Here is a 25,861-nt window from a genome sequence, read left to right as displayed (position 1 = left end):
AGAAAGTGCGTGTAGATTCCCATGTCTTCCAAAGAGATTTCTTCTCTACAAGTACAGATCGAACATCACATCCATCACATACGTACCATGATAGCTAAACCTACATTCTTTAAGCCGCAAATCAATGACCAATTCACATATAAAGAGGGTACAAACGCCACATGTGTATTAATAGAAATCCTTAAGTGATATGTTCAGGGTGCACCAAGGGCAGTCACTGAAATAAAGCAATTCCACTAAACACGGCGTAGGGAAAAAAAAGCACTAAAGCTGAAGCTACGATAAAGCAAGCAGCACAGCATACCCTCTTACAGGTCGCCCAGAACCAAGTCGATAAACCAATTTAATGGATTACATTTCATTAGGGAGATCTAAAAAGTCACAGTAAATAAAAATAATCGTACAATTCTTTGGCATCAGAGCTGTTAAATACCCAGATGCTGAGTCCCGCTTGAGAACTGGTGACATTCACTTTAGAAGGAATAATATTTGACAAGAAATCTTTGGTCAAGCAGTGAACATTCACTGTACACGGTGTCATTTACTTATGACGTCTTCAAAAATACACATATGTCTGCATTTACATTTTTTTTCACTATATTAAAAGTAGCAAATCATAACTATACCAGAGGTGTCTCGAGAACTGGGTGGTGACCAATCGCTCTGTGTTCTTAGGATGGTAACTGCCTCTTCCTTTCCTTGTGCTTTCGAATAGGATGGCTGGAGTTTCTCAACCTGCAAAAAATGATTTACTTCCTAAGACACAGAGAACCAACATTTTACCCTTAGCATGAGGTAATGTGCTTGCAACACGTGGAAGATGACATTTCTATTACACTGCTTTGAAACCAAGACAGTTTGCAATTGATATGTTTCTACTTATGTTATCTACTTATGAAAGCCTGCATACTTGAATAGGCATATTCTTTAAGGCTTTTGTCAAATCAAAAGATTTTGAGCATAGGTTCTCCCAAAACTTTGTTAGAAGGTTATGGTTGTCTAAAATCGTTTACTAAAATATGAACCATCCTAAATCAGTGTCCACTCTTTAAGAAACATAACTGTGAAGCGGAGTAGCACCATGGACCAAGATGGCCACCGCTCTCTAAACCTCTTGATGACTGGGGGAATGAGGGGTTTGTAATCTCTCACCCTGCCACCTCTGATAGGAACCCGCTCCACAAACACCAAGGGGCACACCATGGGCCCGTCTTTGAGCTTAGATGAGTTCACCAGCTGGAGTTAATCTCCGAAAAATGGGGCCAGGCGTGATGCAGCTACACCATTCACAATCTCTGCACCAGTTACCTCGAGCTTGTAGCTCAACTAGTCTGTATACGCCTCTAGGGAGAGCACTTTCTGTAAGCGTGGCTGCATCCTGCAGTTACCCCCTCCATTCCAAGAGCACAGACGTCTACTACCCCTCAGACAAGATGTACTCTTGAAACAAGTCCTAAGGCTGCCACTGCAGCCTGCTGGTAACTGCCTTTTTATTACCCATAATTCACCCTTAAAGGAGGTTCATAGGGAAGGATGCATTATAATTAAAAAGTAGGACATGTACTTTTAAGCTTTACATGGCCTGGTAGTGAAAAACTACATTTGTTTTTCACTACTATGAGGTTTACCTATCTTATAGAAAAACATTGGCTTACCTTACTACATTTAACAATTAATAACTTTTGATTGGGAGCAGGTGGGAAAGTCATGTTTGGGGTCTGAGGAATTGTCATTTAAAATTCCCTTTAATGGTAAAGTCACATTGTAAGTAACAATTCTGAAAATAGCACTTGAAGAAGGTTGGCATTTTCTTGTCCTTACAATTCGGCTCCTGCAGCTTCTTCCTGGATCACATGACTAGTTATGGTTGGCAGCTGACCTTTTTGAAACACTTATGTGAGGAAAAATCTCCAGACTTTTCTCTCACTTCAAAGGGGGCACCACGTATAAAAATAGGACCCTCAGACCCACTCTTCAATTCACTCCTGGACCTGCGGAAGGACACTCAGAGGTCTGCTTGCTGATGTGGCCTGCCGTGTACCTCAGAAGTACTGCTTTGCTAAACCAATAAGGACTTCTCTGCTGCCTGGAGCCTGTTCTAAGCGCCCAGAGATCTGCCCTGCTGCTGATCACTGGTCTTCTACCTTGAACCTAGGAATTCCAGGGTGACTCCAAGGGTGAGATAGCTGGTCTCCTAATTATAGCCTCAGGGACAGAAAAGGATCAATCCATCTTGGACCCGCAACCTAGACCCTGCCTGAGTGAGACCTAACCCTCCAAGTGGTGCCTCTCCAGTCCTGGGCCCTTGGAATGGGTTAAAGTTGCCTAGACAGCCCAAATCCAAAACTTGGCAATTCATTTTTGCCCAAAAAGTGATCTAAGAATTGAGAAGAGGCAGGGACCTACCAGCTTGTTCATCCTCCCAAGGTGCAATGCGGGTCAGCCTGACTTCACGGCAGCTCCCGCTATGTCCTTCTCCGCAGTAGCAAATTATTTTCAGTTGCTCCTCGCAGAAGGAGCATCCGGCCTCATGGAGCCAGTGACAGCAGCTCCATCCTGCTGATGTTTTTGGATTTCCAAAAAAGAGACTAAGTCTGAAAGTAGGAACCTTCACCACAAATTCAACTAGCAGCTCCCAGATGACAACGCCTCCTCCTCAGAGCCCCACCGGCTGCCTTGCCCCACTGAACTTTATTTCTCAGAAGTTTTCTTCCAAAGTTTCTTCTAAGACCCAAGGTAAACAAAGATTGGGTCCAATCCACTTTCAGTACCTGATCCGCACTCCATCGCGGACGGCCAAAACTTTCAACTTTGCCCTGGTCTAGCATAACTAAATGTCTATGGGTCACACTTTGATCTTTTAGCTGCTATTTTTCACTTCAAACGTTAAATATTCATAACTTTGGTAATTCTGATTGGGTTTTTGTTGTTTTGATGTCAAATAATTAATTAAAATTTACTCTATTCCTCTAAATGGTGTGGGATTTTTTTGCATGGTCTTTCCACTTTATTACAGTCCAAGTGTTACATAAATACTTTACACATTGCCCCTAAGTTAAACCAGGCTGCTTTTGTGGCAGAGAGTTATTTTAGTGACTTTTTTTGGTACCATCTCACAGGAATTGTGGCTGTTGCTTGAGCAGGGTTCACACTCCCGTCAACCAACAATCTAATTTCTAACCCTTACTATTGCATATTTTCTCCGATACTGATCTATGCTCATGTCACAATTTTCTCTTGTATCCATTCCTCTCCACTTACTGGCACTTGTTACTTCCCTCTTTTGACCAAGGGAACTCCCCTGCTTTGTTGCATTCTGGTCATTCCTATTTGCAGTGAATTTGCATCCACTGTGCCCGCCTTACCTCCTTGGATATCGAGCTTTATTGGAGCCCAATATGTTTTTGTGCGTAAAGATGACTTTCAATCTTCATTTGCTCCCCCTATGTCAACATACCTTTATTTTCCCCTCCCATGGCTCCACTGATTTAGAGGCAAGTCCCTGCCCACCTGCCCCTATCCCCCACGGTTTGTTGCAGCAACGGCCCACAAGGGTTACATAGGTGCCTTTCCAAAACCCAAGGTTATCACAATGTCTCCCTGGTTAGCTTGGCGTTGGCTGCATCCACTTCTCCTCCCTATGACCACTGTGAGTACCCCAAGGAGTCATATAGCTCTCCGAGTGGTATAGACACACAAGTGACAGTCCCATAACTCTGCCTGCTCTTAAGAATATGCATCTTGCTTGCCACAGACTCTTAAAAACCTCACTGTGTGGGGAGGAGCCGAACGCGCGCCCAATATGGCCGCGTAGGAGGGTAGCTCCGCCGGACCTGAAACCCCGCCGCTACATCCTGATACTATCCTGCAGCGCGGACACTGCCCATGGTCAGCGGAAGCCCGGCCGTGCCCCCTGGAGGGACTCTGGTCCCACGTTGAGGTCAGGGACCGGAGCTGTCCGTGCCGGCGATTTGGGCCTCCAACAGCGGCGAAGCCTGGGGCTCGAGTGCGGAGAGTGGCCGGCCGCGGATTGAACAACAATCGCGGCCAGGACCGGAAGTTGCCGGTTGGACACGGAAGTCCCTGAACCAAGTGTAGGCGCAGCAGGCTGAACATTCTGGGACACCCCGAAGACCCGACTGGGGGTGCCCCCTTGCTGAGAGACGGCGGCAGAGCACCCCATGAAGCTAGGACTGCTGAAGTGCCGAAGGCCCCGTCCGGGGTGCTGGAGACCGCCGGGAGGCGGTCCGTCGCGGAGGTGCCCGTCTTCGGCCTCATATGTGGGCCGTTCACCCCGTGAGCGCCGGACTGATCGAAGGGCGCGTTGAGACATACCTGGCGGCTGGTGGGTCTGCTGAGACATTGGGAGGCTCACTGTCGGTCCGCCTGCTCGGAGACTGGGGTGGGGACCTTGTCTGCCGGTGGCGGTGTGGCTCCGGTCCCGCAGTGCAGTCGGAGAACAGAGCTGTAAGTGGCAGTGACTGGGGCCCCCTTGTCAGTTAAAGTCTGGGGCTTGAGTGGCTTTGGAGGCGGCAGCGGAGTGGATAGTACCCGCGGCCGCAACAAGAAGTCATCGACGGAGCTCGGCTGCCACCCTGAAAGGCCCGTGCAGGTGAGAATCGAAACCCCCCCCCCCTCCTGCCTGAGAGAGCTGCGGCGACATCGGGGGTGCCTTGTCGGAGGGCGACAGCGGAGAGATACCCTGGAACATTGGGTGACGCGTAGAGGCGACGGGCCCAGTGGGGTTGCCGGGGAGATCGCTTGGTGAATCGAGGTGCGAGTTGCGGCTGGGAGATCTATCATCGCAGGGAGAGCCCCCTCCATGTCTCTAGGGGTCGGTGTTGTGCTCTCCGAGGGTGTGGATTGAGTGCAACTGAAGTGAGGAGTGGTGCTGGAGACTGCGGGGGGGGCGAGGAGGCCCTTGAAATGGGGCTGCAGTCATATTCCGTAAGGTGCTGGACGCTAGAGACTTGGTCGTCTAGGTCTACAACGGTTGGTCTGGCAGGGTGTGTGGTTTTCGCACCGGACGTTGACGCTGTCCTTCAGGCGACGTGGGTCTCCATTTTGTATCCGTGATTCTGGTACTACCGCTTGAGGACGAGACGGTCCTGTGGTTCCACACAGTGACCTGAATAACCTGTGGCACCCACATGGTCAGGCTGCTGTGCAGTTCGTGGAGGGGAAGCTATTATCACCGGGAGAGGTTGGCAGGGTTGTTTCTGGGCAGCCTATCGTGGCGGATCCACTAACCGTTGGTAGGTGACCCCCCCTGCATACGGACTCCAGATGGCGGCACGGTCGGAGGGCAAAAAGCCGCAGCCCAGGTCGACTAAGGGGTCCCGATCCATCCGATCCAACAAACTGGATCGATATACATTGCCCAATGGCTCGCCTTCCGGGCAAGGCAGATGTTGGGAGGAAGTAAAGACTCTGCTGAATTGACGGGGGAACCTACGCTGCAGGTTGTGATGGCCGCTATCGCTGGCGTTAAGGCCTCTTTGGGGCAGCAGATGATGGCGTCACTAGATCATAAGCTGGACACTATGTCCATTGAAGTCAACCTGCTCCGCGCTGATCTCACCAAAACTAGTGAGAAGGTCAAATCGATAGACGTCAAAACTGCAAGCTTGACTGATGATGGGTCGGAGTTGCAGCGGGAGGTCCGTGCGCTTAAGGAGGCCAACGACTTGATGAGCTGCAAGCAGGATGATTATGAAGAGGGTGCTCGGAGGACTAATATACGGATAATTGGAATCCCGGAGAAGGCTGAAGGATTGACCCCTGATCTCTTTGTTGAGGACATTGTTCTTAAACATCTGCAACCGAAAGGATTGAATAACCTTTTTACGATTGAACGCAACCACAGAATTCCGGGAGGACGTCCCAAGCCGGGGGCTCCACCGCGTCCGATGTTTGCGAGGATGCTCAATTTTCAGAGATAGAGACGCTATCCTGCAGGCTTCTAGATCCGGTGGTCCTCTGAACTATGAAAATTCCACCATCACCTTATTTCCAGACTTTACTCAGGCGGTCCAGAGACGGCGACAGAGTTTCATGGGAGTCAAGAAGCGGCTCAGAGACAAGGGTTTCAAATACGCCATGTTATACCCAGCCAAATTACGAGTAGAAGTGGGGGGGGAAGGCTTGGTTCTTTTATAACCCAGAGATTGCCTCAGATTGGTTGGAGAGTCTCGCCCCTCAGGGGGATCCATTGGAGGAGGGCGGCGGAGATGGACATGGTGCTCTGGAACAGGAATGATAGGTGCCACAGTGGCTGGAGTAGCGTGGGTTGGTGAAAGGGGGTACTGATTGCTTGTTAGTTAATTCTGTATAGTCGTTTCCTTCCACGGGGTATAACTCCAGGGTTTAGACATGTTTCGCGGGGCTCAGGGTTCCTCCTCCGATCTATATTTAGATAGTAATTACTTTATGTATGGGGTGACAGTTACACTGCGAGTTGGGGGCAGGCAAACGCTGTGTGCAGGGTTGGGAGAGGTGGGATGGGTAAGGTTTCTTGTGATTGTTGTTTCTCTTTTGGTTTTCTTTTTTCCTTCCCCTTTGTCTCAGGTGACATCAATGTAACGAGATGTTTTGCACGTGGGTTGAATGGGGCAGAGTAGTCAAGACTCAGGGATGAGAGTTCTAAGCTGGAATGTGATTGGCTTGGGTGACAAGATCAAGAGAGGGATGGTCAGCCAACTTATCAGACGACACTCCCCAGATGTGGCATTACTGCAGGAGACACACTTAGTTAGTAATAGATGCATGGCCCTCCATAAAGGAGGGTATAAGTTGGTGGGACATGCTGAATTTACTACCGGCTCTCGGAGAGTCAGTGTAATGGTCAGGAACTCCTTCCCTCTGTCGGTGCAAGCTACTTGGGTAGATCAAAGGGGCAGATATACGGGAGTCTCGGGGCAGGTGGGGGGTAGGATGGTCACTTTTTTGTCTATATATGTGCCACCGGGCCTTCAGGCCGAGACCTTCCTAGACTTGGCTGCGGTTTTTCTCACATTGCCCCTTGATGGTCTAGTCTTGGGTGGCGACTTCAATGCGGTCTTAGACGGAGAGATGGACCGCAGCCCACCGCGTGTGCTTAGATCAACAAAGAAGTGGCTCCCAGAGTTTTTAGACATGTTGGGACTGGTTGATAGCTGGCGATTGCGCAACCCAACATTGACACACATTGGCAGCTCATGGTAGTTTATCTAGGATAGACTATATTTTGTTACCTGCGGCAATGGAGACTATGATCCAAGAGGTGAAGTTTCTTGGGAGGGGCATTTCTGACCACTCTCCACTATGGGTGCGGCTGGCCCTAGATTTGCCAGGAGTGGGGAGGATAGCTCCCATTAGCGCTTGGCAGTTGAAAGACCCAGCCATTAAGAAAGAGGTGCAGCAGATGTCAGACCGTTATTTACTTGAAAAAGTTGGGTCTATTGACTCGGTGCAATTCCTCTGGGAAGCATACAAAACGGTGGCGAGAGGCGAGGTATTGTCCTTAGTGTCAGGCAAGAAGAAGAAAAGACAAGCAGATGTGGCCCAGAAAGAGACTGAGGACATTCTTTTGGAAGAGAAGGTGACCAAGTCACCTACTCCTGAAGGGCTCCACCTGCTAAGGCTCTGTCAGGAGGAATATAAAGATCTTGTTAGGGATAGAGCTGTGGCCATGATAATGCCATCCAGAGCCGTATATATGAACACGGTGATAAAGCCGGTAAACTGATTGCGTGGTTTGAGCACGGAGAGAGGGCATCTAGGCTGGTACCCGAATTGGAAGGGAGGGAGTCATGTAAGCTCACAGATCCTCAAGCGGTGGCGGATGAGTTTTCGGATTACTATAAGAAAGTCTACACGACTGGTAATGAGTTTACATAAGCTGACAACAGCGAGATGATCAGGGATATCGTAATGACTAGTTTGTCAGAGGAAGACAGGAGTTATCTTAACTCCGCGTTCTCGGACGACGAAGTTGCGCAAGCGATCAGGCAGATAAAATCCGGTAAAGCGACAGGCCCTAACGGGATACCGATAGAGTTTTATAAACTGAATGCTGGTAGACTTGCCCAACACGTTAGAGCCATGTTTTTGGAAAGCAAGGACAAGGGTGAGCTCCCATATGACCAACGAGTGGCCAATATTGTGGTCATACAAAAAGCTGGTAAATCTAAGACACAGTGCTCCTCTTATAGGCCCATATCGCTTATTAACGCAGAACCCAAAATCCTAGTGAAAATACTGTCCACTAGGCTGGTCAAGGTGATCAAGTCTCTCATTCTCACAGATCAATCAGGTTTCATGCCTCGTCGTAATACGGAGCTGAACCTGCGTAGACTACATGGCGTCCTTGGTGACTCCGCGAAGATCCATGAGCCGGAAGTGTTGGTATCTTTAGACGCCACAATGGCCTTCAATAGAGTGGAGTGGCAATATTTGTTTGCGGCGTTGGCAAAGCTGGGATTTGGGAAAGAGTTTATCGGTTGGATTCGCTTCCTGTACGCAAAACCCCTGGCCAGAGTGGTGGTTAATAATTGAAAGTCAGGTGACTTCTCTTTGGGTAGAGGCACAAGACAGGGATGTCCGTTGTCTCCTCTGCTCTTTGCTCTTGCAATGGAGCCCCTGGCAGCCTGGGTCAGATGGGACAGATCGATACGGGGCTTACAATGGTCACCTGACTGGGAAGATAAGATCTCGCTTTAAGCGGACAATGTTTTGCTTTACCTCACTAACCCTAGAGACTCCTTTCGCAACTTTCTGAACGTGCTCGCCATTTTTGGTAGGTACTCCGGACTGGCCATAAACTGGACAAAGTCAGTTCTATTTGTTCTGGTGGGAGACCCTCTGGTGGGTCCGCAGATATTTGTTGAGGACATTGTTCTTAAACATCTGCAACCGAAAGGATTGAGTAACCTTTTTACGATTGAACGCACCCAGAGAATTCCGGGCAGACGTCCCAACCCGGGGGCTCCACCGCGTCCGATGATTGCAAGGGCGCTCAATTTCAGAGATAGAGACGCTATCCTGCAGGCTTCTAGATCCAGTGGTCCTCTGAACTATGAAAATTCCACCATCACCTTCTTTTCAGACTTTACTCGGGCGGTCCAGAGACGGCGACAGAGTTTCATGGGAGTCAAGAAGCGGCTCAGAGACAAGGGTTTCGAATACGCCATGTTATACCCTGCCAAATTACGAGTTGAAGTGGGGCGGAAGGCTTGGTTCTTTGATAACCCAGAGATTGCCTCAGATTGGTTGGAGAGTCTCGCCCCTCAGGGGGATCCATTGGAGGAGGGCGGCGGAGATGGACATGGTGCTCTGGAACAGGAATGATAGGTACCACAGTGGCTGGAGTAGCGTGGGTTGGTGAAAGGGGGTACTGCTTGCTAGGTAGTTTAATCTGTATAGTCGCTTCCTTCCACGGGGTATGACTCCAGGCGTAAGACATATTTCCTATGGGCTGGGGCGGGGTCGCGGGGCTCGGGCTACCTCCTCCGATCTATATTTAGATAGTAATGAGTTTATGTATGGGGCGACAGTTACACTGCGAGTTGGGGGCAGGCAAACGCCGCGAGCAGGGGTGCAGGGTTGGGGGAGGTGGGATGGGTAAGGTTTCTTGTGATTGTTGTCTCTCTTTTGGTTTTCTTTTTTCCTTCCCCTTTGTCTCAGGTGACATCAATGTAGCGAGATGTTTTGCACGTGGGTTGAATGGGGCAGAGTAGTCGAGACTCAGGGATGAGAGTTCTAAGCTGGAATGTGAATGGCTTGGGTGACAAGATCAAGAGAGGGATGGTCAGCCATCTTATCAGACGACACTCCCCAGATGTGGCATTACTGCAGGAGACACACTTAGTTGGTAATAGATGCATGGCCCTCCATAAAGGGGGGTATAAGTTGGTGGTACATGCTGGGTTTACTACCGGTTCACGGAGAGTCGGTGTACTGGTCAGGAACTCCTTCACTCTGTCGGTGCAAGCTACCTGGGTAGATCAAAGGGGCAGATATGCGGGAGTCTCGGGGTAGTACGGTCACTTTTTTGTCTATATATCTGCCACCGGGCCTCCAGGCCGAGACCTTCCGGGACTTGGCTGCGGTTTTTCTCACATTGCCCCTTGGTGGTCTAGTCTTGGGTGGCGACTTCAATGCGGTCTTAGACGGAGAGATGAACCGTGGCCCACCGCATGTGCTTAGATCAACACAGAAGTGGTTCCCAGAGTTTTTAGACATGTTGGGACTGGTTGATAGCTGGCGATTGTGCAACCAAACATTGACACACTACACCCACGTATCTGCGGCTCATGGTAGTTTATCTAGGATAGATTATATTTAGTTACCTGCGGCAATGGCGACTATGATCCAAGAGGTGAAGTTTCTAGGGAGGGGCATTTCTGACCACTCTCCACTATGGGTGCGGCTGGCCCTAGATTTGCCAGCAGTGGGGAGGATAGTTCCCATTAGCGCCTGGCAGTTGAAAGACCCAGCCATTAAGAAAGAGGTGCAGCAGATGTCAGACCGTTATTTCCTGGAAAATGTGGGGTCTGTTGACTCAGCAAAATTCTTCTGGGAAGCATACAAAACGGTGGCGAGAGGCGAGGTATTGTCCTTAGTGTCAGGCAAGAAGAAGAAAAGACAAGCAGATGTGGCCCAGAAAGAGACGAAGGTCATTCTTTTGGAAGAGAAGGTGACCAAGTTACCTACTCCTGAAGGGCTCAACCTGCTAAGACTCCGTCAGGAGGAATATAAAGATCTTGTTAGGGATAGAGCTGTGGCCATGATAATGCCATCCAGAGCCGTATATATGAACACGGTGATAAAGCCGGTAAACTGATTGCGTGGTTTGAGCACGGAGAGAGGGCATCTAGGCTGGTACCCGAATTGGAAGGGCGGGAGTCATGTAAGATCACAGATCCTCAAGCGGTGGCAGATGAGTTTTCGGATTACTATAAGAAAGTCTACACGACTGGTAATGCATTTACAGAAGCTGATAACTGCGAGATGATCAGGGATATCGTAATGCCTAGTTTGTCAGAGTAAGACAGGAGTTATCTTGACTCCGCGTTCTCAGATGACAAAGTTGCGGAAGCGATCAGGCAGATAAAATCCGGTAAAGCAACAGGCCCCAACGGGATACCAATAGAGTTGTATAAACTGAATGCTGGTAGACTTGCCCAACACGTTAGAGCCATGTTTTTGAAAAGCAAGGATAAGGGTGAGCTCCCATATGACCAGTGAGTGGCCAATATTGTGGTCATACACAAAGCTGGTAAATTTAAGACACAATGCTCCTCTTATTGGCCCATATCGCTTATTAACGCAGAACCCAAAATCCTAGCGAAAATACTGTCCACTAGGCTGGTCAAGGTGGTCAAGGTGATCACGTCTCTCATTCACCCAGATCAATCCGGTTTCAGGCCTCGTCGTAATATGGCGCTGAACCTGCGTAGTCTACATGGCGTCCATGGCGACTCCCTGAAGATCCATGAGCTGGCAGTGTTGGTATCTTTAGACGCCACAATGGCCTTCAATAGAGCGGGGTGGCAATATTTGTTTGCGGTGTTGGCAAAGCTGGGATTTGGGAAAGAGTTTATCGGTTGGGTTCGCTTGCTGTACGCAAAACCCCTAGCTAGAGTGGTGGTTAATAATTGAAAGTCGGGTGACTACTCTTTGGGTAGAGAGACAAGACAGGGATGTCCGTTGTCTCCTCTGCTTTTTGCTCTTGCAATGGAGCCCCTGGCAGCCTGGGTCAGATGGGACAGATCGATACGGGGCGTACGATGGTCACATGACTGGGAAGATAAGATCTTGCTTTAAGCGGACTATGTTTTGCTTTACCTCACTAACCCTAGAGACTCCTTTCGCAACTTTCTGGACGTGCTTGCCATTTTTGGTAGGTACTCCGGACTGGCCATAAACTGGACGAAGTCGGTTCTATTTGTTCTGGTGGGCGACCCTCTGGTAGTTCCGCAGATGTGCCCTATTCATATTGAGACCGTTGGATTCAAATACTTGGGTATATTTATCACGCTCAATCCACAGTTACGATATGCTAATAATCTAGCCTCCCCATTGAATAGGTGTAAGATGTGGAGCGCTGGAAAACCCTTCCGCTCTCCTTGCTTAGAAGAGCTACGCTCTTCAAGATGATGGCTTTACCTCGGTTTTTGTATGTTTTACAGAACTCTCATGGACCCGGTCCCGGCGGCGTATTTCAGGGAAGTAGAGACTCTTCAGGGGCAGCTCCTGTGGAACGGTAGGGCTCGTATAGCGTTCGGTAAATTGACACTCGCGTGGTATGACGGGATTGGGATTCCAGATCTGCGGAAGTACTACTGTGCCTCACAGCTGGCTGCAGTGAATCACATTGTTTATGGACCCCCCGGAGACCCAGGCTATGCTATGAACCGGGGTCAGGCCTGGGGGAGGGGATAGAGAGTAGAGAGAGCCCTGTATTCCAGACCCTAGAGGTTTCCATTGACTGGCCCAACCGCACATGTGATTCAGGTGTGGCACGCAGCTACTAAAGGTCTGGGGTGGGCAGGCAAATTGACACTGGCCACTCCCCTGCTAAATTCAGAAAAGCTGGGCAGTCTGTGGAAATCGAAGGGGTTCGAAAGGTGGGATCTTGTCGGAATTGCCCAAATAAAAGATGTGTGGGGGAAAGACACAGTGCACACCTTCGAGTCCCTTAAAAAACAATATAGTTTGCACGATAACAAATATTATCGCTATCGACAAGTGAGACATTATTATTATTATTAGGGAGTTTTATAAAGCGCCTGGTTTACGCGCACCGGCGTGTCCCCACACTATGGTAAGTGGGGTAAGCAGTCCAAGCAGCCATCACAGCCGCCTACCTTCCAAATAGGTGAGTCTTAAGTTTCCTTTTGAACATGGATTCTGAACGCTCCAAACGTAACTCTGATGGCAGGTCATTCCACTGCTTAGCAGCCAGATATCTGAAAGACCTGCCCCCCATACGAGCTTTCTTTATTTTTGGGATTTTCACAAGTCCTGTGCAGGAGGAGCGCAGATTCCTTGTGGGCTCATACCGGGTAACCAGACTCTGTAACGGGGCAGGGGCTTTGCCATCCAGAATGCGGTGACACATGGCTAGCGCCTTGAATTCCACCCTGCTCTTGACAGGAAGCCAGTGCAGGGCCTGGAGCGCTGCCTTAGAGGATGATCTTCTAGGAAGCCTCAAAATAAGGCGAGCGGCTGCATTTTGCAGCACTTGGAGGCGGTTGAAAACCTTTCCCGTGGCCCCCAGATACAGCAAATTGCCGTAATCTAGGCGCGAGGTGACTAGGGCATGCACCAGCGTCCGACGAGCTGTAATGGGTAGAAGATCCAAGACCTTCCTCAGAGTTTTTTAAACTCCAAAGCATGCCCCCACCACTCGGCCAATCTGGGGGCCAAAGGCAAGGTCGACATCCAACCATACTCCAAGATTCTTTACTTCCTGGCAAGGAACAGGTGTTTCTCCTAGACAGGGTGGCCACCACGCCGACGACCATACAGATGGCCCTCCCCCCACCACGAGCACCTCGGTCTTACTGCCATTAAGTTTCAGGCAGTTGGCGGACATCCAGGTTGCCAGTTCTTGCATGCAAACTCTGAAATTGTCCGCCACAGGACCAGGCACACGTGAGAGGGATATGACCAGCTGCGTGGACACAAGGCGCAATCCATAGCTTTCAACTATAGTCGCCAGCGGGGAGACATATAGGTTGAACAAAGTCGGGCTCAGGGACGAGCCCTGCGGCACGCCCTGGCCCAACCTAATCTCCCTAGAATAACATTCTCCCTGGCGAACTTGGAAGCATCTACCTGTCAGGGAAGACCGGATCCATCTAAGCGCAGCTCCTGAAACCCCTCCATCATTCAGACACTGTAGCAAGGTGGAATGAGCTACAGTGTCAAATGCTGCGCTTAGGTCCAAAAGGATCAGGGCCATAGTCTGGCCCTCATCCACTCCCTGCCGTATGGACTCTACTGCCATGAGCAGTGCTGACTCCGTCGAGTGTCGTGGACGGAAGCCAAACTGAGAGTTGTGGAGTAGGGAAGCTTCCTCTACAAAGACCATCAGCTGGGGGTTCACAGTTTTCTCAGCAACCTTCGCCATGTACGGCAGAAGAGAAATAGGACGAAGATTGTCTAACCTGTCATAGCTGATATTGGGCTTCTTTTGGAGAGGAAGGACTACCGCCCGTTTCCAAGCATCAGGGACAGTGTGGGTCCCAAAAGAGATGTCCAGGAGGTGGCAGATATACGTCTGGGTGTAGTAGGGTCTCTAGGGGAGCCTGATTTTATTGATCCACAGATCTGAATAAGTTTCTCAGTCGGCGGAGTAACGAATGTAGTTAACACTCGTTGTTCTACCCTTACCCTGTGCGCCTCTTCAGTCTCGGGATCTATGATAGCCCGGCTTGGAAAGGCCGAATAAATAGTTGCTACCTTGTTGGCAAAAACCTCCGCTACTCGGTTGCAGCTGTCCACCGTACAGAATTCTTCAGGGACTGCCGCAGGCTTCCCAACCGAGAGTGATTTATATATTAAAAACAATTCCTTCGTGGAATTTTCTGCTTCCCTGATCCTGGTGTCATAGTACATCTTTTTAGCTTTCCTAATTAATCTATGGTAGGTGCGCCTACTTGCAACGTAGTCCATTCTAGCTTGAGTGGCGAAGGCTGATCTCCACTGCCTTTCTGCACGTTTGCACGCGACCGTGGCCATGCGTACCTCTTCATTAAACCAAGATGCTGTTTTCAGGGCAAGTCCCTTCGTTCTAATCAGGGCGAGCGGAGCAACCTGGTCCAGGGCATCCATAATGCTCTGGTCCAGGTTATTGTTGGCTTTCTCCACATCCTCTCCCTCCGGACCACCCCCCACCGTGAGTGCCTCATTAAACCTGGCTTGGGAGAAGTTAGCCCATCTCCGTCTCGGACGATGTAATGCGACCTGTTCCGGAACTCTAGCTCCCGGAATGTGAATCAAAAAGGGCACCAGATAATGGTCCGACCAGGGAATGGGTACGGGGGTCAAGGCCTCCACCTGTCCCCAGTTGGCAAAGATAGGGTCCAGTAAGTGGCCACGCAGATGGGTGGGAAGTTTAACTATCAGCTCGAGCTGAAGCGCACTCATCTCTTTGCAGAGGTTCCAGGCCGTCTTATCCGCAGGATCATCCAGGTGTAGGTTGAGATCACCCAATACCTGGAACTTATCCGTGCGCGGAGCTGCCTCTGTGATACCTTCAACCAGGCTATCGCCAAATCTGGCAGATGGGCCAGGTGGCCTGTATATCAGGAGGCCCTTCACAGTGTACCCCCCATTTACCTGAATGGAGAACGCACTCACCTCACTATCTGTGATCACGGTCTGCTCCAGATGGCAGTGAAGGCCCTGCCTAGCGGCAATGGCTATTCCTCCACCTCTGCCCTTAGGTCTGTCTAGCCTTACCAGGGTGTAACTCTCCGGAATGGCTTCAAGGGTCTCTGGGGAAGAGTCACAGTCCAGCCAGGTCTCCTTGAAAAAAACTAAATCCCATTGTTTCTCACTGAGGAGGTCATAAATATCTAGTCTGTGCTTGCCTAGCGACCGGACATTCAACAAGCCACAGACTAGCTCGTAATGCTCCCTTTTAGCCGTCCTGGACAGGTCATAAGTGAATTGGCAGTGACTGCAGCCAATATTATCCTCAACACTCATGCCATGCAGACAAGAGCTGCTAGCACCCATGTTGCGGAAAGACAACAGGTCAGCTCTGCTCCAGCATGTGTAACCTCTCAAAGGGGCAGGGGGCAGGGGGCAGGGCCCTGGCCCGCGCCCGGCCACGGACGGGTGCAGACGGGCTTAACTTAGGCGCAACTTCGGCGCGCCTTCGTCGCACCCGCTGCGCTCGTCCGCTGTGCTGCCGATTATACATCCGCCTTATATCCCCCCCAGCGTCCAAGCAACTAGAGCGCTGCCCGTAGCAGCTGGCTCGGACCTTCCACGCCCTCTGCTCGAACTGTGCTAGTCACCGGCGTCAGAACGAGGCGGTAAGGAGGGACGAGTCCAGCGCCTCCCAGTGCCGAAGCTCCAGCTGCCTGCCTTCAGGTAAGGACCTCAGCAGAGCAAAGTGCAGAATGCCCCAAAAAGAAAAAACAAATGTGAGGAAAATAGTTAAAACAGCACACGGGGGGAGCGTTCACTCTCTCGCTCGCTCACACTAGCCCCAACTGATTTAAAATGAGCTCACACACTATTAAAACGCAGGTCTGCAAAGATCACCAAAGCGCCGATAATCGCGCCGTAAAAGCGGCAGGGACACTGCCACTGTCCACTTGAGACATGCCCTTGTCACCCACATCCCTAAAGGCACGGTGCTCCCGGAAGCATCGCCCCTGGGAGACAGAGTACTGGATGGATTTATCCCCCAAAAAACCATTTCCCTGATATACAGGAAACTGATCAACAACATGGAGAACCCGCTGATGCGGATTAGAGCTCAATGGAGTGCGGATGGGTTAGAATTGGATGATGAGGATTGGACGGAGGCGGCCTCCGCCCCGAAGGTAGTTTCTATCCAGATGCGGCTTCGGCTGGTGCAGCTGAAGATACTTCATAGGTCCTATATAACTGGACCCCGTTTGGTGCAAATGGGGCGAGATGAGAGCGGAGAGTGCAGGAGAAAGTGTGGCGAAATCGGCACTCTAATGCATACTCTCTGGCATTGTGTTGAGATACAGTTGTATTGGACGAAGATCCATGATGAGCTGGGAGGAGCTAAGTGTGTGGAGATACGACGGAGGCGTTTGTTGAACGTGTGGGAGCCTACAGATTTAAATGCGTACCAGAAACAATGGGTGACGTTCGCGTATATGGTGGCTAAACAAAATATAGCTCAGCTCTGGGGAGCTAGTCAGCCGCCCGAGTCAACAAGTGGGCAGAGGACCTTAACTGGTGCATAATCAGAGAAAAAGCAGTTTATGTGGCCAGGGGCTGCCCAAAGAAGTGGGGTAAAATTTGGAGCACATGTAATAGTTATAGAGGAGAGATCTGTGAACCACCTACGCCGATACCGGTCCCCGAGGCACAGGACTCTCTATGATCCCTGCACAAAATGTTGTCATATTTAATTCTGTACTTTGCCACAATGCCTCATGTGTTGGAAATGTAATGTGCTCACCTGAGATTTAATTTTTCCCTTTTTTTGTAATGTCTTCCTTTGTTTTTAATAAAAAGTTGTGTTGTGTCTCCCTGCCTACAACAGTAGCTGCTACTGGGTTGCCATCAGCCACCTCCTCCCTACTCACCTCCCACACACCCTCCAAACCGCATTGCAATCCTGCTCCCACCCTACCCCTGCATCCCTCTACATCAGTTCTCACACTGCCTCGCCTTCTTCCCTTCTTTTATTTTCTCCACCATCCCATAATCAGACTGTACAGTTCCTAGACACCCTTTACCTTGGACTGCCAACCCTTTCCTCTTGTTATACTTAACATTAATGGGCTGACGTGTCTATGCCAAATGTATAATGTTTCTATTATTCCTGGCCTCTAAAAACACTGACATAGCCCTCATACAGGACACACACCTCTTGGTGAGGGAATCAGAGAAACTTAAGAGACTGGGTGGGGAAAGTCATCTATAGCTGTTGGACCTCTGTCGGCCCACACCTGCAGTATCTACGGATGTCACGTCCAGCCCCAAGAAGTGTAAACTGGCTATTCTTATTCATAAACCCCTCCCGGGTACAGTCCTCCAGACTTCAATGGATCGAGAAGGCCAGTACGTGTTCACCAAGCTTCTGATCGGCACAAAGGTGTTTAGCGTGGAGTCTGGTTAAACCCACCAATGGCGGCAAGTCTGCTTTTCTTTCCCACCTTAATCGTCCCATTACTGAACTTCGCTATTCCCACACCATTTTGGAAGGTGATTGGAACCTAGCTCCAGGTGCCATTCAAGACCGCAAAGGACCTATTAATGTCCATAACATCATGGACAAGAATCTTCTCTGTGACATCTGCGATGACTAAGGTCTCTTGGAAATCTGGAGTCTACCCAACCCCACAAGAAGGAATTTTGTTCCTCTCTGAGATCCATAGCATCCAGTCCCTCCTAGGCTACTTCCTCACCTCCCACCCAGTAACCCCAATAATTCTGGACAGCAACATTTTCCCGGGTTCTCTGATGGATTACACTGCAGTCTACCTAGCCATTGACTGGAACCTCCAGAACCTAATCCAGAAACTCTTGTTCCGTAACACTGCATGTCTTAAACTTCCCTAGGAGATGGACCACTTTAAATCCCATACGTCCACCTAACTCTTGGACAACAAAGGTTCAGTACAATAAGCCCAGCTCCTTTCAGCAGCAGTCAAAGCCACTCCCTGGGGCTAGTAGATGAGAGATGTGGCATTAGAGTACAAATTCAGAGCACAATGGTGATGGCCCTTGTTAGAAATGGGGGTCTCTAGTTGGCAGTGGCTGACCACAGTCCAAGTAGGGACCCTTCTTCCTAAGTCAGAGTAAGGGGGCTACACCATTTGATAACACCTGCTCAACCCTGTGGTAACGTAGCACGAGCAGCGAGGCTTATCTCAGAGGCAGTGTGTAAAGCATTTATGATCATACACAGTAACACAGTGAAGGACAATACAAAGGGACACCACACACGTAGTTATAAAAAATAAGTATCTTTATATATAGACTTAACACAAGACCAATAAAGGTAAAAAGCCACAATACTGAAAAATGGGGGTGGACTCTTGAAAAGCTGGAAAAAGAGTTCACAGTGTTCAAATAGGGGTTCAGTTCAAAGCAGGGGTCTCTGCGACCCTCTTACTTACTAAGTACCTGGATTTCGTAAAAAAACAAGCAAAATGTCGCAAACGAGCTGTAGCGATGATTTTCCTCACGCTAGGCCGGAGATGCATTGAATCCTTGCCGCAAGGGAGGATGATGCGCTGATCCTGTTGCGTGTGTGATCTGGCCCCCACCCCCGCGCGGAGTGACAATCCAGGTGCGATGCGAGGAAAATGGCGGACGCACGGCGCCCGCTCTGCGATGTCGTGATGCGATGATCTCGATGCAATGATCCGGGGGTTAGCAAGCCTTCGAAAAAGCCCGCAAACGTGCGATGAGATGATCTCTGGGGCTAGCGAGCACTTTGTGGCCTGCAAGCATGCGATGCGATGCGATGCGATGATCTCTGGTTTGTTAGCACTCGGAAGCAGTGCGATGATTTTTCATACGCTCTTCAGCTGCGAGGGGTTCGCAAACGGGCATTAGTGATGATTTCAGCACTCTCTTCTCCGTAGTAGAACTAGAGGCCCTGGATCTCACAGGGGCCTCACCTGCAGATGGAAATCCTCGCTGGGGGCAATCAGGAGGCTGGTGGGGGAGGCAGATGTACCTGTAACTCCAGCAGGAGGCAGGCTCTCTTCTAGCCCTTGGGTGATTGCTTAGCAAAATAAAAGTCTCTCAAAAGTCCTTTTCCCTCTTCTTCCAAGTCCAAGGGGAACTACTGCAGGCCAATCCAAGAAACAGCACACAAGCACAAGAACAGTCCTCTCCTGCAGATTCCTTCAGTAACATGGACAGAGGTTCTTCTTGAAATCAAGGAGCAATACAAAAATCAGGGGTTTGGGCACAGATATTTATACCCCAAAAGTCTTTGTTCTCAAGAGTCTCTAGTCACTGAACCCAGCCGGAACCAGTTCTGCTCAGGCCTGGAGCACTTTGTTTACCAGGCTGCATCCTTCCTTTCAGAAAGAGGGGGGTCTGCCATCAGATGCACAGTAGGAGGTGGAGCCAGCATTCACCTTGCCAGGCACAGCCTTATTCAGGTCAAGGAGCTACTCCTCCCCAGTACTCAATGCAGATTTCTCTAATCAACCCAGGTCTGACTCAGCCTGCCATGCCCCTCTAAACCCAGACAGTCAATACACATAACAGCAGAGCACACTGGAAGGCTTAGGCAAGAAAATACCTACTTTCTAAAAGTGTTATTTTCAAACACAGAATATTGTATTTTATTATTCTCAGCTCAGGCATACTAAACTCTAATTTCTACCATGTTCCTTGGGACAGTTAGGACTATAAGATGTAATAGCCAGCCTGCCCATTCTAACCTATGGAGAACAGGTAGCCTTGCAGCAGTGAAAAACAAAATGGAGGGTAATTCACTACCAGGACATGCTACACATATCAAGCCATGTCCTGCCTCACACACACAATGCACCTACCATAGGGGTGACTGACATGATGCTAAGGGAAAGTTCAGGGTCTGGGAAGTGTGGGCACTTCACAGCCAAGATGGCAGTTCTGGCTGCACGCAGACACTGCAGTGGCAGGTCTGAGGTACAATTTACAAGCTGCTTCTGTGGGTGGCGCAAACCAGCGTGGCAGGCCCAGCAGCAGCATTTGGGTTACAAGCCCTGGGCACACTCAGGCCACACTACTAGGGACTAACAGGTAAATCGAATAAGCCAATCAGGGAAATACCAATTCACAGTCATTTTTACACAGGGAGAGCATATGCACTTTAGCACTGATCAGCAGTGGTGAAGTGCACAGTCATAAAACCAACAACAGGTCAGAAAAAATAAAAGAGGAAGGCGAAATGTTTAGGGATGACCCTGCAAAAAGGGCCATTTCCAACAGCCCTGGAGCGTAACAATTGCCTTCACACCCAAACATATACAAGGAGGCCATCCCCTGAAACCAAACGCACACTAGCAAAAGCCAAAATGGAGCTTAACTCCCTCTGTACATCCCAGGCAGAACCCATGCTCTATAAACTGAGGGCCTGCCACTATGCACAAGGGAAGAAAGCGAAGAGGCTGCTTGCTACCCAACTCAGACAGTGAGAGGCTGCGATGGTCGCCCGGTCTAAAAGGAATGAGACTGGGCGCATGCTCTGCTCCCTACAGCCCATTGCCTTTGGGGCCTACTAAGCAAAACTCAACAGTTCAGAGACAGAAGATAGCAAGGAGAGGGTGAATAACTTTCTTGATAAGCTCATTCTGCCCCGCGTCAATGATGAAGGCTGGATGCTCCTGGAGGTAGAGATCTCATAGTAGGAATTAGTGCAGACCATTTCACGCCTTCCGTAAATGGCACCCGGAGAGGGTGGTTTCCGGGAGAATTTTACTGGTGGCTTAATGTAGAGACAGTGGGCCATCTCCATGCAGCATTTCAGGAGGCAAACCAGCTCTGGGTCTGTAACACACATTTAATAAAGCTTTGATCACTGTCCTTCCGAAACCAGGTAGGGATCCCCTGCACTGTAGCAGCTAACGCCCAATCTGTCCCCTGAATTCTGACACCAAGATGCTGCCATCGTCTTAGCAACCAGCCTTAAGGGTGTTATGTGATCCATCATTCTATGCAGGCATTGGTCCAGGGACCTCCTATCTTTTATGGTTGTCCAAGGACTTGCAGGAGGCTGCCCTGGCTCTTTCATTGGATGCTGAAAAGGCATTTGATCACATTGGATTCAGCTATATGTTTTTCACGCAGCATAGGTTTGAACATAGCAAAAGTCCAAAGGCTTAACACCACACCCACAAGTCAACTGCTGGGGATTATCTGACCCGTTACCTGCCCTCAGGGGTACCCATCAGGGTAGGCTACTTTCCTCTATCGATTAAACCTTTGGCAGGGGACATCGGCCAAGCCCAACAATTGTGGGCATCCTCACCCCAGTGGGACCGTCCAGACCTTTCCTATATGCAGAATATTTCTCGTTAACACTTACCAATGTTGATAGCTCTCTCCCGACCCTTCTGCCCTTCTCATACTTATCTGACATCTTGCGCTAGAAAATCAACTGGGACAAGAGTGAGCCCTTACCCATGTTGCGTGTTATGACATGAGTGGCTATAGCCGAATATCTATTCCAGTGGAGCCCGCAAGAGCAACCTCATACCCAAAGGCCTGGATTAGATGGTTTCTGTTAACCTTGACCGGCTCATAGCTAAAACTACAGCAGATTATGCAAAATAGAACCATCTTAATCTGTCAACGAGGGGTCGCTTGCAGGAGGTGAAATTGTAGGTTCTTCCTATTTCAACTATGTCCTACGCTTTACCCATGCTAATGAGAACCCCTTTCCTTCACTTCATTGACAAAGGCATCAGAACCTTTGTGTGGGGCAACATGTAGCCTCACCTGAAAGCCTCTACACTGATTGCGCACCAACAATGCGAGTCTGGGTTTGCCCTGCACTGAACACTACTCTATGGCCTTACACCTTGCCCAGCTGCCCGCAATGTGGCCTTATATGACAACCTCTCTTTCTGGGGGAAATTTGAATACGTCATTGCTCAAGGCGGCCAGACCGGGACCTCCGTTACCTTTACAATAACCCAGCGATATTCAAACTTCAACCCCCATCATTCAGACCATGGTGAGGATCAGGAACCAAGCCCACAAACTCCTGCAATGTCACTCACAGCTCCACCCTTATTGCCCTCCTCTAGTACATACTGCTATTCAAAGTGGGCGCCAGGCCTCTGCTCTGGGGTGTGTGGCGAACTGCCGGAATCATGACTCTGGTGAGATAAAAACCTTCAGGGTATTTTAAGAAGAATTTCAGGTCCCTCAGTCTCAAAGGGACATGCAACTGCGTCATTGCTTGTATAGAGTCCTCGGGCCCAGCCTTGGAAACTCCTTGCCTTACCAATTGCACAGTACTTGAAGTTCTGGGGATCTTGCAAAGGGATCATGTCCAGCTACTATAACCTGACTGCCCACCACCTGTATCCGCGAACCCTCCTGAATCTTCAAGCAGGTAAATGGCAGGGAAGACTCCAAGTAGAGTCGGAGGATCAAGATTTGGCAGAACTGATAGAGGAATTTGACAGGGGTATCCAGGTTTTGAGAATGAAGTTCTGCTTTTTTTAAATGAACCAGACTGGCACCGGACACTGCAGAAATCAGCAGCCTCATACCTTCTTTACCTCTCACAATGGTGGTGCTGCGCCATTCCCAACTGTGATACGACGCACATCCTCTACGATTGCCCAGATATACTCCAGCTGTAGTCCCAAATTAGTTAGAACTGTCTGGCACACTACCCCGAACACTGATCATGTTACACGATAAGCGCAATCTCCCTGGGCTCATGGTTCACATACGTAAATTACTGGCCACTGCATTAACTACACCCTAGCTCTGCATTTTAGATCCCTGGAGATCATAACTGTTGGCCACTTGTGACGAGTGGCTGACAGAGATTTATACGGTGGAATTGTATGAAGGGTCATATATCAACTCCAAGATCGCATAGAACTTTTCACTGCTATATAGGCTACTTTCCTGGGGGTGGATGTAGTTCTACATCCAACCCCCACCGCATACCTACCCTCATCCACCAGTGTCACCTGCGTGCCCCCACCGCCCTTACCTTGACCCTCTTTCTTTCTACCCCTAGTCGTACTTCTAAACTTCATGCCGCCCTCTGCTATCCGTGGTACCGACTGGGTTTTGCTCTACCAGCTGTGCACACAGTTAGATTTATGGTTTATGATTTATGTATCATTTATACAGCATATAGTTCCTTTGCCTTTGCTTTTTGTTCTTCATGTTACAGCCTTTCAGCCTTGTTTGAGCCATATCTTTCGTTCATTGTCGTTCATTACCAAGTGACGTTTATGTTGTACTGCTGTTCGATAATGATAAAATCTTTATAAAAAATTAATCAAATAAATAATTGGCAGTAAGTTAAAGACATTTTTGCTGATTAAAGAAATTCAGGCACAAGTTCGCAAGGATCAGTTTTCCTCATAAAAGTGTGTGTGCCATTTCTCTGGTTCCAGATCCTCTTTGTAAAAGTACTGATGTAGAAAAAGCAGGGTCAGACTAGCAGCACAAGTTCTGCTACTGTCAGCAGGCTTTCTGCCCCTCTACTTTCAAGGGTTGTGTGTGGGGGGTAGCTCCCTGCTTGGGTCTTCATAAACGACTCATGGAGAGAAATGTAAACAATTACATTTTTATCACTAAGAAATAGAATACTAAACACCAGCTTCTATTTTCTGCATGAGAGTTGGTGTAGAGTGTCTTGCGATGAAGCCAGGGTACACATTAATGCATTGTGCATTTGTCTGCATGAGTACTCTACCAGGCCAGGACTAGCTTGGTGGAGCAGGATCTGAGACAGAATGGGGCTTTGCTCATTGGGGACAGATCTGCATCTACCACACTGCTGATCACACCTGAACAGAGGTTTTGCACTCAGAATAGATAAGCCTGCAGTTCAATATACACTGAATTCATTTGGTGTAAGCAAAATTCAGTTTTGAAAACTGGCAGATACAAAATGTGTTTCTCCTCCTTGATAAGTTTAGCACAGATTGGGGAAAAGACTTTGTGACTCAGGGCCCAGCTGTAATAATGTTGTTTTAGCTCCATCATTGAAGATATTGCAAATGCCACCACAAGGCAGGAACCAAATTCTGGGCTTTCACAAGACCATCCTGTTTCTCAGAACAATCGTCTTTTTAGAAGTGCCAATCAATGAAAGGATGTGGAGGGAAACAACGGGGAGGATATATTCTTCGCAAAGGGAATTTTTACTCAGTAATTGGATGTAATGTATTTAATAAAAAATCATGAAATTTGCGAGGGAACTGTATCATCACCCCCCCCACATCCCCCCAAGAAATATAAACAAAAAAAACCCCTGACTAATTTATTGTTTTTAATACTAATGAATATTGCATCCTTACAGGTAAAGCAAGATCATGTGCACTTTTTAAATACATAACTTACCTCCATTTTGTTTTTTACAACATATATATATACATTGAATTTAATATCCATTTCTTTGTTGGAAAGGTAACTGAAATATTAATAATCCTCCATTCAAAGGACATGGCCACCAATCCTACAACATTTCTACCACTTATCACACGATACCCACAGAGGCAATCAAACTATAATACACAAAACAGTGCCGACAGTGCCGCATTCTTGTGCTAATACTTAAAAAAATTGTAACAATTAGTTTTCTGAATCTTCATTAACTCTCTATATCTCTATAAGGGAACACTAATTCAGTTTAAAAAAAAGTTTACCTCATGTAGTTGAACATTAATCAATCTACATAAAACTTCACACACTGACTGTTAGCACCACTTTGTTGATATTTCATCAAAATTCAAACTTGGGGGGGGGGGAGGGGGATACAGAGAGGGGATGGGTATGTTTTTTTTTATGTAGACTGCAATGGAGTTTTCTGGCTCAGAATAACCAAAAATGCATGTACCAAATGAATGCCACACATTCTAGGCACCAGTCCCGTCACTACTGAAGCGCCTTTTGGTACCTTGTTATTTGGAGATTCAATAAATTTGGAAACATTTACGTGCAAAACACAATGTTTTGTGCATTCCCAATTACTTTTTCTATCCCTGATTATTTTTAGTCAATTTGAAAAACTTCTCTTTGATGTTATGAACAATGAATAGGGAGATACGGTGCACACACTTGTAGCAAAACACAAATTCACTAGACACAATCAGTAAGGAGTATAATGTAAAGGGTGCTCGAGTATGGATAAGAGCCACCATTACTAATTCTGTAGGAACTAGTGCTAAGCAAAAGCTTTATTACAGTTAATTTGGCATGCTTGCTTGACTAGTATTTTGGCAGTAAGATCCACATACAGATAGCATCTTAAACGCATCTGAACATTTGATAATAAGTCATAGCAGTATGCAGGTTCTTATACTTGCATTAGTGGTGTCAATAACAAACCAGTCGAATATCTTGACATGCACATACTGGCAGGCATGCATATCGTTGCATTTTACTTAGTTCACAATCGCTTTGGCAGCGCGATATAAGCCAACGTATGCTCACGAGGTACATACAGAAG

The 25,861-nt window shown here is 48.6% G+C and overlaps 1 protein-coding gene across 3 annotated transcripts in view; it reads right to left on the bottom strand.

Annotated features, from left to right (window-relative positions):
- The window catches only part of AKAP9 (A-kinase anchoring protein 9), a 1,796,561-nt gene that overhangs the window by 992,799 nt on the left and 777,901 nt on the right, over positions 1–25,861 (bottom strand). For all 3 annotated transcript variants that reach the window (XM_086941844.1, XM_086941845.1, XM_086941846.1), the window contains one exon: positions 627–735. In XM_086941844.1, coding sequence (XP_086797970.1) covers positions 627–735 — 109 coding nt within the window. The remainder of the gene's footprint in view (positions 1–626; positions 736–25,861) is intronic.

The sequence above is a fragment of the Lissotriton vulgaris genome, chromosome 10 (assembly GCF_964263255.1).
Source record: "Lissotriton vulgaris chromosome 10, aLisVul1.2, whole genome shotgun sequence".
NCBI classification, from domain to species: Eukaryota; Metazoa; Chordata; class Amphibia; order Caudata; family Salamandridae; genus Lissotriton; species Lissotriton vulgaris.
This window is presented reverse-complemented; position numbering and strand designations above follow the sequence as displayed.